Genomic DNA, 10,926 nt, shown 5'->3' with positions numbered 1-10,926 from the left:
AACCAGAAATAGACTTGCTAATTTAAAAACAAATGTGAGACAAACCAGCTAGTCGTTTAGCAAGAATATGTCCAGTTACGCTCTAAATACAATTCTCACCGCTCAATCTTCACAGATGGTTCTAACGATGGAGGCAAATTTGCCAGTGCTACCATCATTGATTCAAAAACTATTTCTTCTAGATTACCGGATAACAGCTCAATATTTACTGCTGAAGTTGAGGCTATTCAAACAGCCTTGACATATATTCAGAAACAATCTGCTTGTTTTCACTTCATCCTTTTCTCCGACTCTTTATCATACCTGCAGGCATTTCAACTTGACAAGACTGACAACTTGAATCATCCGTTATTTCTTGATATGTTAGAACTTTACAATAATCTTTCTACTGGCTTATACGATATCGTTCTTTGTTGGTTGCCTAGTCATGTTCGTATCGCTGGTAACACACGAGTTGAAGCAGCTCTTGATAAATCAATGTCTCATCTTTCCATTCCCTACAATGAATTTTAACAATTCATCAAGGAATATATTCGTAGTTTGATGCTGAAAAGATGGGACACCCAAGTAGGTAAAAAACACTTCATAAATTTATACCCAAACTAGGTTACATCTCCTTGGGTTGCCAGTCCAGATATGAAGAAGTTCCTCTGTGACGATGTCGCATTTACCACAGTCGCGGGGCGGTCGGGTAGCCTAGTGGTTAAAGCGTTCGCTCGTCACGCTGAAGACCCGGGTTCGATTCCCGACATGGGTACAATGTGTGAAGCCCATTTCTGGTGTCCCCCGCCGTGATATTGCTGGAATATTGCTAAAAGCGGCGTAAAACCAAACTCACTCACTACCACAGTCGCTACACCCATGAATATTTATTGAAAAAGGATGATTCTCCGTTTTGTGTCCCTTGAGATGAGAGAATTACAATCAAGTATATTTTGCTTGACTGTATAGACTTTTCTCTCACAAGGGATACCCATTACGATCTTTCAACTTATTTAAAGGATCTTTTGTCAATGATAATTTAATTCTCGATTTTTTAAAAGAAATAGAATTATTTGATAAGTTTTGAATTTTGAAGCTTTTAAATTAGTGTGATGTTACCAAGAACTAAGATTATTGAAGGCTGTGCCACTCAGGGGGTTAAAGTAGTGTAAAATTATTGTCCCTCTGACAGTGGCTCTTGAGTTCATCTATATGGAATGTATAATATCAACTAGAGTTTTAATGTATTGATTGTGCTTCTATTTTTTTAACATTGGTTGGCATTACATACAACGTCTGTTGACCAAAGTGATGGTATAAATCCTTACCTTACTGTTTTACGGTCGGCAGGTCTTTCATAACTTTTAACTTACCCACTCACAGCTTTTCCACCCATGTCTCCGGGGAACGTAACCAAAACAAATGCCCATATGTTTATTGTCAATATATGGTGATCGTGAAATCAACTCAGTTTTTCCACTCTGGATGATTATGCATGAAAAGTCCGTTGTCATGTGCAACAAAATGCCAACAAGCAACACAAGACCAAGAATCAGTCCCATCACCAGTCAAAAATGAGAGTATCTGGCCAAATCTGAAACGTCAAAAATCGCGAAAACAAATTCATTGTCCAAAGAAACAGTATCGCATAAGTAATACGATCACAGCCTGGCGCTGTGCTCTCATGCTCCCAATACGTGTCTGGATGGTTGCCAAGGGAAGATTGTAAGAGCATTGCCGAGTTCCTGTAGAGTTGCCGTGAAGGACGGGGCGTCGTGAGAGGGAGATCTACAGCTTGTTCCACATGTTGTCGATAGGGTTGAGGTCAGGTGACCTGCTGGCCACTCCATGCAAACAATGGTCGCTCCATGCGGACAATGGTCTCCTGCTCTAATTAGACATCAACGACCCTGGCACAATGAAGTTGTGCGTAATCGTCCATGGAGATGAAGTCCGATCTGACTTCAGCAACATACGGCCTCACAATCACATCATGTGTGTCATCCCTGTATCGTACACCTGTCTTCGTGCCCCCTGTAGGACATTTAGACCGGCTCTTAAAGCTCTACTGATCCGAACCCAAATCATGATTGAGCTCCATCAAAAGCGGTCAGGTTCGGCTTCGTTGGATACCTGAAATGTTTGTCTACATCACACTGGGACACGGCGGTCTGTGAAGTCTAGACAGTATCTCGATTCATCAGTGAACAGTACTGGAGCCTCGTCCTGATCTGTCCAATTGACGTGATCTTCAGCCCAATCCAAACGTGCCTCCCTGTGATGTCGGCTCAGTGGGGTGCGAATGCATGCACTTCGTGGCTGGAGACCAGTCTCGCAGATGCTTTTCACCTCTTCAACTTGGGAGAGACTCCTCCTAGAGTAGAGTCAGCAGTAAGTTTTTATAGATAGGCGCGGACGTCATAGTGGACACTATCAAGGAATCTTTCATCCAAAGCGGCTATTAATTGTGTTTGCTAACAGACTTTAATCCGCTGCGTAGTGTTTAAACTAACATCAATAATAATATCACCATGATGTGGTGCCGAGTTTATATATACAATATAGGTGGTTATTTTGTTACCGCCTAAAAGATAACTAAAAGCCCAAGGGAATTAATCTTTTGGCATACATAATTCATAACAATACACTGGGATAGTCCCTCAACATCATTGTAAACGTCTAAGACCTGCATCACTTCAGGCTTTCCCCCCACAGCAAGTTAACACGCGACGATATCACTGAAATACTGTTCAAAGCCAAAATTCTCAGCTCAAAGTTTCCTTTTAGGAGTAGAGTGGCTTTGCATACAAATTTTCATCTCAGCCGACGGGTATGTGAGGCCGTCGATTACATAGATTAAGTACCTAAGTAATATTTTTGTGTCTTTCTTATTATTAACGCGATTTTTGCTTTCAGACCAGGACTGTATCTTGAAGTCTGGTCTACTTCATACGGAGCATACACACAACATACACCCAACATATGTGCATGGTATTAATTTTTGTTAGTTGAAGAAAGATACAAAAATGACAGGATATGATTTGAATGCTCTGTTGATTTGAAACAACTCTCGATTACGTGAGTCATAATATATTAGGTAACAATACGTTTTTGATCCGTGAAGATCTGGATCAGAATTGGTCTCAAGAAACCCATGCTTGTCGTAAGAGGCGACAACCGGGATCGGGTGGTCAGGGTCGCCCACTTGGTTGATGCATTTCATCGTATCCAAATTGCGTTGATGGAGGCTCATGATCTGAATCAATGCATTTTCTGGTCCAGACTCGAATTTTTTAAAGAACGCTGTCATCTAGCTGGCATATTGCTGTGTGTGGCGTGAAACAACAAACACATACAAACAAACAATACGTTTTCACAAGCAGATCAAAGAAAACGATGTCTTAAGTCACAAATTGTTTCTATTACGAATTGACAAATAAACATTACCTCCTACTAAATCAACAAGCACTGAAATAAGCCCCCACGACATGTCCAATAAATCGTTTTGGTAGTACTATTTGGATGGTAATCCTAGCCCAGACCATGACAACCGTTCTATGACTAATGGAGCAGGCGAGAGGATATTCTGTTTCTCATTACACAGGCAATATTGTACATCAATAAATATACTGAACGTTGAAGCTCATATTGATTAACTACCAATGAACAGTGTTAAAGGTTTTCTAATCATAACACATGCAGTATCATTACACTTACCATAAAGAAAGGAAAGTGTGAAATTACCATGCGCAGACGGACTGAAGTCCAACCTCTTTTGCTCTGGGGATATGAGGGGTATGTTTCAGAAAACTTGGCGCCTGTCATAAGAAACAAGATATCAATTGTAAACAGTCCAGGTTGCGACTTCGTCTTCACAAGTATACGAGGCAAAGGGAAATGTAACAGCGATCATAGTTTTGATAAGAAGTAAGAAGTAAACATAAACGCTCTTGTGTGAGACTTGGTCTTCACAAATATACACAGATGCAAATGTAACAGCGATGTGAAGTGTAAATGATCAAAACTTTCTGAAAATGAATAGAATGGACGAAACTGAAATCCTTTTCTTTGAGGCTGAAGACCCTTTATGTGACAACTTACACGATCAAACAACAAATTGAATGTTCAGCCATCAAATTTATATTTCAATCATTTTTACGTTCACCTGTCAATTCATTTCTTTGACCTATTTGTCTAGAAAAGATTTTTTTCCTTTGCAATCATCTGCCACGTTATTATATAACTGCTTGTTTAAAATACTGATCATAAACACTCCGGAGTTAGTTCCTGTTGGAAGACGAAGCGTGTACCCTCGACATGAAATGAAATATGTACATCAGCTTTTTCGATAAAACACGTTAGACTGTCATGGATAAAATCGAAAGTATTTTATTTGCATTGGGGTTCAATTGATAGAATATCACATATACGAACAATACACTTCTTGACAGGATAGCAAATAACACATGATCTACAATGTCCCAATACTAATTCAGATAACACTACAGATGTGAAAATATGTTTTAAACAGCGGCGATTAGGCCTTTCCATCATTATCTTGAATATCCATTGTACGATCCCGACTTCATTAATTATAAGCATTATGAATCATTATCAAATAGTGATGACAGCCGGTGTTCGTGAAAAGGTGAGTGTGATAGTGTCCGTCCCATCGGTGGCACCCATCACAAACACACAGGCAAGTAATTTGTTCATCTAAAAAAGGGGTAACATGTGGTACAAGTTAACATAGGGAATATGATCAAACAAACACACAGGCAAGTAATTTCTTCACCTAAGAAAGGTGTAACATGTGGTACAAGTTAACATAGGGAATATGATCAAACGGTATATTCTCTGATGCGTCAAATTTGGAAATGTCCTCCACATGCAAACCATAATTTGTTTTGAAAGCCTTGAATGTTTTAGCATTGATCAAACAACCTTTGAGCAAGAGCCTTAAGACGCTCTTCGTAGCTCGATTGTACCGCGAAATTCAAAAAGAAATTATTTTAATAAGCTGAGATGAAATAGGGTTTAGCTAGCATTCAAGACTGTTACACTTATTTATGCAGTGACGTGCATGCACTTGTCGCAAAAGGCCATTAACGGGATCGGGTGGTCAAGCTCGCTGACTTGGTTGAAGCACGTCATCGATCCCAATTGCTCGGATCGATGCTCATGATATCAACCACTGGATTGTCTGGTCCAGACTCTATTATTTACAGACCGCCGTTATATAGCTGGAATATTGCTGTGTGCGGCGTTAAACAACAAACCAACCAACAAACCAACGCGTGTGTGTGTGTTTGCTTGTATGCGACGTTTGTGTGTATATGTGTGTTCTTGGACTTATGCCGGCTTTAAAATGATAGCCCATCGAGATACCATGCCGCAGTTTAGAATGGATACCGTACTAATACACATTACACTGACTCTGATCCGACCAGTCCTTGTTTGATCCCCTTAGTACAGAATGCCAGACAGTGTAACAACAAGTACCATCATTTTACGGCTTTTGTTATTATACAAACAAAATTCATTTGGATCAAAGTAGACCAGTCAATGATATTATGTACCAACACGTATAACATCATTCAAGAGGGTTCACTAAGTGTTTTTATCCTCAAAAACTGTAATACTTCCAATTAGCATCACTGACAGTATCACCAGATCTACCATTAAACAGTTGACAGGTCACACTACTAGATGACGCCAGTGTCTGAAAGGCGTCACAATCTATATCTTCTCGGCAGCGTTGGGCACATCCCAGTGTGGATTCCACCTGGACCTGGTGTAGTGGGGCTTCCGAGCGTTTTGTGTCAGCATTCAATGTAAATTGCAGCCAGTGATCTATAGAAGGTGTAACAAAAGGAAATTCGGTTAACAAAAATGTTTGAAAAGCATAAAAGCAACATATGTGTGTTTTAAGGTGCAGCTGATATTTCATTTGTGGAGATTACAGTTCCCTTTAGGGCATTCATGGCGTTTTCTGTGAGGAGAAGTCCAACATTTTAATTATTTTGCCCACATCTTATTAGTTTTCAGAAACATTCAGCATTTTCGGTAGACCTCAGGTCATGTGATTTTTCAGACATTTTCGGCTAAAGACTTTTTTGAGGGAAAGCTTTCCGGGTTCCATAAGAATATAGAATGGTCAGTCCCTTACGATCACAGTGTAAATTATAACATTAGATTCTTTATGTTTGGAAGATTGGAAGTTGCTCTGAACAAGATACCACACTACCCACTTTCATCAAACAATATACTTGAAAACTTTTACAGCAAATGAACATGTTTCAAACTGCTTTATATGAAGCGTTTATTTGTTTTTTGCCTGGAAGCTGATGCATAATCGAGAGTATTTCGTAGTCGCTAGAGCCTTACTTCCACACACGTGAAGACCTTTGACCTTGACTTCGCTTATATCAAGAGGTCGCCCGTCAGATGAATCCGTAGTGACCTTGACCTTTCCTGCTGTAAATGTCTCATCACATGCTATGGTACGGGTGGCGAATTGAGTGAAACTCCCCGAGTAGTAGTGACAAAGTCGCGTGACTTGTGCTGAGGGCAGGTGATCAGATGTGAGGTCAATTCTAAAGTTTCGGAATCGGCCAGCTGGAGAAGAGATAATGATGAAAGTTGAAGTATCTTTTTGATTGTTGTTTTACATGGAGGTTGTTTTACCAGTGGTTGATATCACGAGCACCTTCCCACGCCGTGTGCGTACGATGACGCACAATCAGCCAAGTCTCCGAGTCAGTTTTGTCGATTTTGGTTGACTCTTGCGAGAAGTATAGGTATTTGGGAGCAATTTTTAAAATGGTACGTGTGTCCAAAACCTAACCGAGTAATGTATCGACACCTAATTGAGGCCTCATATTATTTGTAGGAAATTAATCTGTCCTTGAATAATAAATAACAGAAGGATACAAGACTAAACACTTGCTTCTTTGTATCATATTCATGTCAGCTGAAATTATGACCACAACGGTCTAATCATGCGAAACTGACTGCATCACATTTCCCATATTCTTACCAGAACAATCTATTCAGTTAATGTCGGCAGTGTCGCCATTATTCTGTGCGCACCACATGTGTATGCCAGAGAGATTGTAACAGCAGTTTATTCAGGAGAAACTATCACTATTTCGTGATGTCTACAGCATAAGTCTATTCATGTGAAACTACCACTCGTAGTATTTCGTGATACCTTTACCAATAGTGTCTTCAGGTGAAACTATCACTATTTTATGATACTTACAAAATCAGTCTATTCAGGTGAAACTATCACTCGTATTTCGTGATACCTACACCAATAGTCTATTCAGGTGAAACTGTCACTATTTCACGATGCCTACAATATCTGTCTGTTCAGATGAAATTATCACTGTTTACCATTTCTTGATGCCTACAGCATCCGTCTGTTCAGGTGAAACTATCACTATTTCGTGATACCAACAGCATCAGTCTATTCAAGGCAAAATATTCTACATACTTACCACAGCAGTCTCTACTGGTGATGGTGACACTGGGTATAGTGTAGGAGTTGAGGAGATCCACCTCCCACCAGTGATAGGGGACTGCCACCACCATGTCCGAGTGAATGAAAGTAGTATCATCTCCATCCACAGCTGCAGATGGTGGATTGGTTTCACGGAAGGAGTCCTGACTTGCTGGCTTGTGTAAAGCCACGTTCGAGAACGAGTTGACTGAAAACATAAATCAAGTAAATGAGTAAATTGGGTTTTCATACTATGACAGATTGTTTGTTGTTATATAACGTCGCACTATAAATAATCGCGTATGGACCAGACAACCAAGTGATTGTCATCATGAGCATCGTTTCACGCAATTGGGATGCTAGGACATTTTTACCAGGAATCCGAACGGCTTTAATGAACACCACTTGATGCTGGCAGATCAAAATATATTAATCGAAGCTTATATGGGGTAAGTGGATCCTGGCAGTGGCAAAGGGACGCAACTCCATACACTGAATTACGGCGTAATAGGCGAATATGAGATAACGTGGCTTTTGAGGTGAATATAGGACAATGTTGGTTGGTTGGTTTATTGTTTAATGCCGCACACAGCAATATTGCAGCTATATGACGGCGGTCTGTAAATAATCGAGTCTGGACCAGACAATCCAGTGATTAATATCATGAGCATCGATCCACGCAATTGGGATCGATGACATGTATCAACCATGTTAGCGAGCCTGACCACCCGATCCCTTTAGTCGCCTTTTACGACAAGCATAGTCGCCTTTTACGGCAAGCCTGTGTTGCTGATGACCTATTCTACCCCGGAATCTTCACGGGTCTATAGGACAATGAGGGTGAATATATCGTAGTGGAAAAGTAACTGTGTTTCATTTATAAATGGGTGTAATTGTTAAGATATTGTTAATAACAACATAATTTATAGTCATTCGTCTGATGTGTCAATGTGTTATCAAAACAACTGCATTGACAAGAGCCATGTCTGGTAATAGGAGCCAGAGCGAGACGCCCCAGAAGAGAAGGCTCGATTCTATCTCGAAATTATTTAAATGACCTAAGGTTTGTCAATGATGTTTTATACCAACATGTTTCCCCCCCAAGTGTTTTTATCTTTAAAAACTGTAATACTTCCGATTAGCATCACTGACAGTATAACCAGATCTATCAACAAACAATTGACACGTCACACTACTAGATGACGCCAGAGTCTTAAAAGCATCCCAATCTATCTCTTCTCGGCAGCGAAGGGCACATGAACAAACACGGTAACATATGGTACAAGTCAAAATAGGGAATTGCACCGGACATTTTTTTTTTGTCGTTTGACGCTCCCTGAAATTTTGGTAGAAAGTACATGCACTAAAGTTGTCTATCCAGTCTTGTGGAGACTGTTTTTACACTCTGAATTTTAATGCTTAGATCTAAATATTTAACATATGAGGCAGTCTCATTGGTCCCTTCAGTTCTAGTTTAGGTGGGAGGGAATTGGCTATGTGATTGATATGCCTGAAGTGTAAGTTAAACCTCTTGGCCATATTACCTTTTGACTTTGCGAATTCCGATTCACATGCCTAAAGAAACAGATCCGCAAGAAGGGGAGCACAATTGGTACCCATGGAGATGCCTTCTTCTTTCCTAAATGGCTTACCCTCACACTTTACGTAGTTGTTATCAATGAGGAAGTCCAGCATTTCACATAGTATTTCCCCAGTAAACTTCAGATGGCATTTGCTTTATATAAAGGGGGGCACGGGTGGCCCAGTCGTCTAAGGCGCCGCGATTCGCTGTGCAGAGTTGCGTCCCCTGGACACGCCAGAAACCTATGATTGTGGGTTCGAATCCCGGTTCACCCCGATTATGTTTCTAGGTCTGTCAGCACCATACCCGTGCTCGTGGGTTTCACCGAAGTGGTAAACGTCTGAGACCTGCATTACTTCGGGCTTTCCTCCCACATTAAGCTGACACGCCGCGATATAACGGGAATAATGTTAAAAGCGGCGTTAAACCCAACTCACTCACTCACTCACTCACTTTATATATAGATACGTAACTGTATCTGTCGTCAGCCCCATGGATCTAGGAATTAAGTTTTTCCTTAAGTTTGGCATGTGGGATAGTGGTGTACAAAGTTGAAAAATCAAATGTTGTGACAGAATGGAACTTGGTTCTTTTCCAAGATTGCAAATCCTTTGAGTTTTTGCGAATCCACATAGTATTTATTTCACATATCTCAAATACTTTCTGTGAATATAAAGACAGTCCTTCCTGATTGTATAAAGGATTATTGTTAATCTTTTTGCAATATGTATCTCTTTGTACGATTTTTTATGGAGCTTTGGAGTCAAGTTAAAAGTTGATTATACTGATGCATGGTTTTGTCGGATTTCTTCCTCATACTTGACATACTGGCCTTATATCATGAGCATCGATCCACGCAAATGGGGTACGATGACATGCATCAAATCAAGTCAACGAGCCTGACCAGGCTATGCCGTTAGTCGCCTCTTACGGCCGACGCTCATGATATCAATGATTGGATTGTCTGGTCAAGACTCGATTATTTACAGACCGCCGTCATATAGCTGGAATATTGCCGAGTGCGGTGTTGAACAACAAACAAACAAACATATAAGTAGAAAAAAAACATTGTTATTCCGTTATGAAGTACGAATCACGATTCAGCTAAACTCAAAATATTTGTGAACTTATTTCATATATATATTCTAATACCATGTTTGATTATTTGCATTGTTAAGACAAAAATAACTTACACCAATGGCAGATGGCGTCGTCTTGTTGTTGCTTTTATGTTAAGGCCCTTTAAGACTTATTGATACTGCACAAGATCAATTATACCTAGTGTGGTACCCGTTAGTGCTGAAGCGTGACTGATTGGTGTGAACTAAGCATTCACTGTGTAGGGTCGCTTCCAGACATAATTATATTTTATTTGAAAGGTGGAGACAGCTAATTTGTTGTTTTTTATCCACAATACGTTTTTTCCGTTGTTTTCTGAATACAAACGGTCTACCCCTATTAGTCCTGAGGATTGCAGGGTAAAATTAGAGTCACTTAAAGAAGTAAAGAAAATCTTACCGTTAATGACAAACACACTTCGTGGCTCATGTTTCGAGGGAACAAACGCTATTCATTCGCTTTAGTTAAAAGCATTACAGTCTCGTACTAACCTAAGAAAACTATGATATACTCTGCAAAAACACCCCGCAATGGTGATTTTAGATGTAATAATAATAAGAAGAAGTGCATTTATAATGTACCTGATTCCATTCACCAAGTGGATGCTCATAGCGCTTCACTATTATTACCCGGTCAATGGATCAGTGAACAATCGATTTTCATTCTCAGCTCCCTGTGGAGTATACAAACCGAGCTGCCTGTGAGGCGCTAGAAGGTTAACAGCCACATTACCATCTCA

At 40.1% G+C, this 10,926-nt stretch overlaps 1 protein-coding gene across 1 annotated transcript; it reads right to left on the bottom strand.

The window, feature by feature from the left end:
- Positions 1–5,608: 5,608 nt before the first annotated feature.
- Positions 5,609–9,181, bottom strand: LOC139453702 (fucolectin-1-like). The gene is made up of 4 exons (XM_071235177.1): positions 9,103–9,181; positions 7,485–7,694; positions 6,370–6,600; positions 5,609–5,835 (listed from the first exon to the last, which is right to left on the bottom strand). Exons 1-4 carry the CDS (start codon positions 9,179–9,181, stop codon positions 5,609–5,611), a joined length of 747 nt encoding a protein of 248 aa, XP_071091278.1.
- Positions 9,182–10,926: the final 1,745 nt, after the last annotated feature.

The sequence above is a fragment of the Haliotis cracherodii genome, unplaced genomic scaffold (genome assembly GCF_022045235.1).
Source record: "Haliotis cracherodii isolate W230 unplaced genomic scaffold, xgHalCrac1.p SCAF_10, whole genome shotgun sequence".
NCBI lineage: Eukaryota > Metazoa > Mollusca > Gastropoda > Lepetellida > Haliotidae > Haliotis > Haliotis cracherodii.
The sequence above is the reverse complement of the archived record's forward strand: the minus strand, read 5'-3'. Positions and strand labels throughout refer to the sequence as shown.

What these genes read in the sequence shown, in the direction of transcription:
- LOC139453702 (XM_071235177.1), bottom strand. Translation starts at nt 9,181, where the DNA reads ATGCTGGACTTCCTCATTGATAACAACTACGTAAAGTGTGAGGGTAAG. An exon ending in AGAAGAAGGCATCTCCATGG is followed by an intron (nt 7,695 to 9,102) that starts GTACCAATTGTG and finishes TTATGTTTTCAG; the next exon opens with TCAACTCGTTCTCGAACGTG. An exon ending in CACCAGTAGAGACTGCTGTG is followed by an intron (nt 6,601 to 7,484) that starts GTAAGTATGTAG and finishes TCTCTTCTCCAG; the next exon opens with CTGGCCGATTCCGAAACTTT.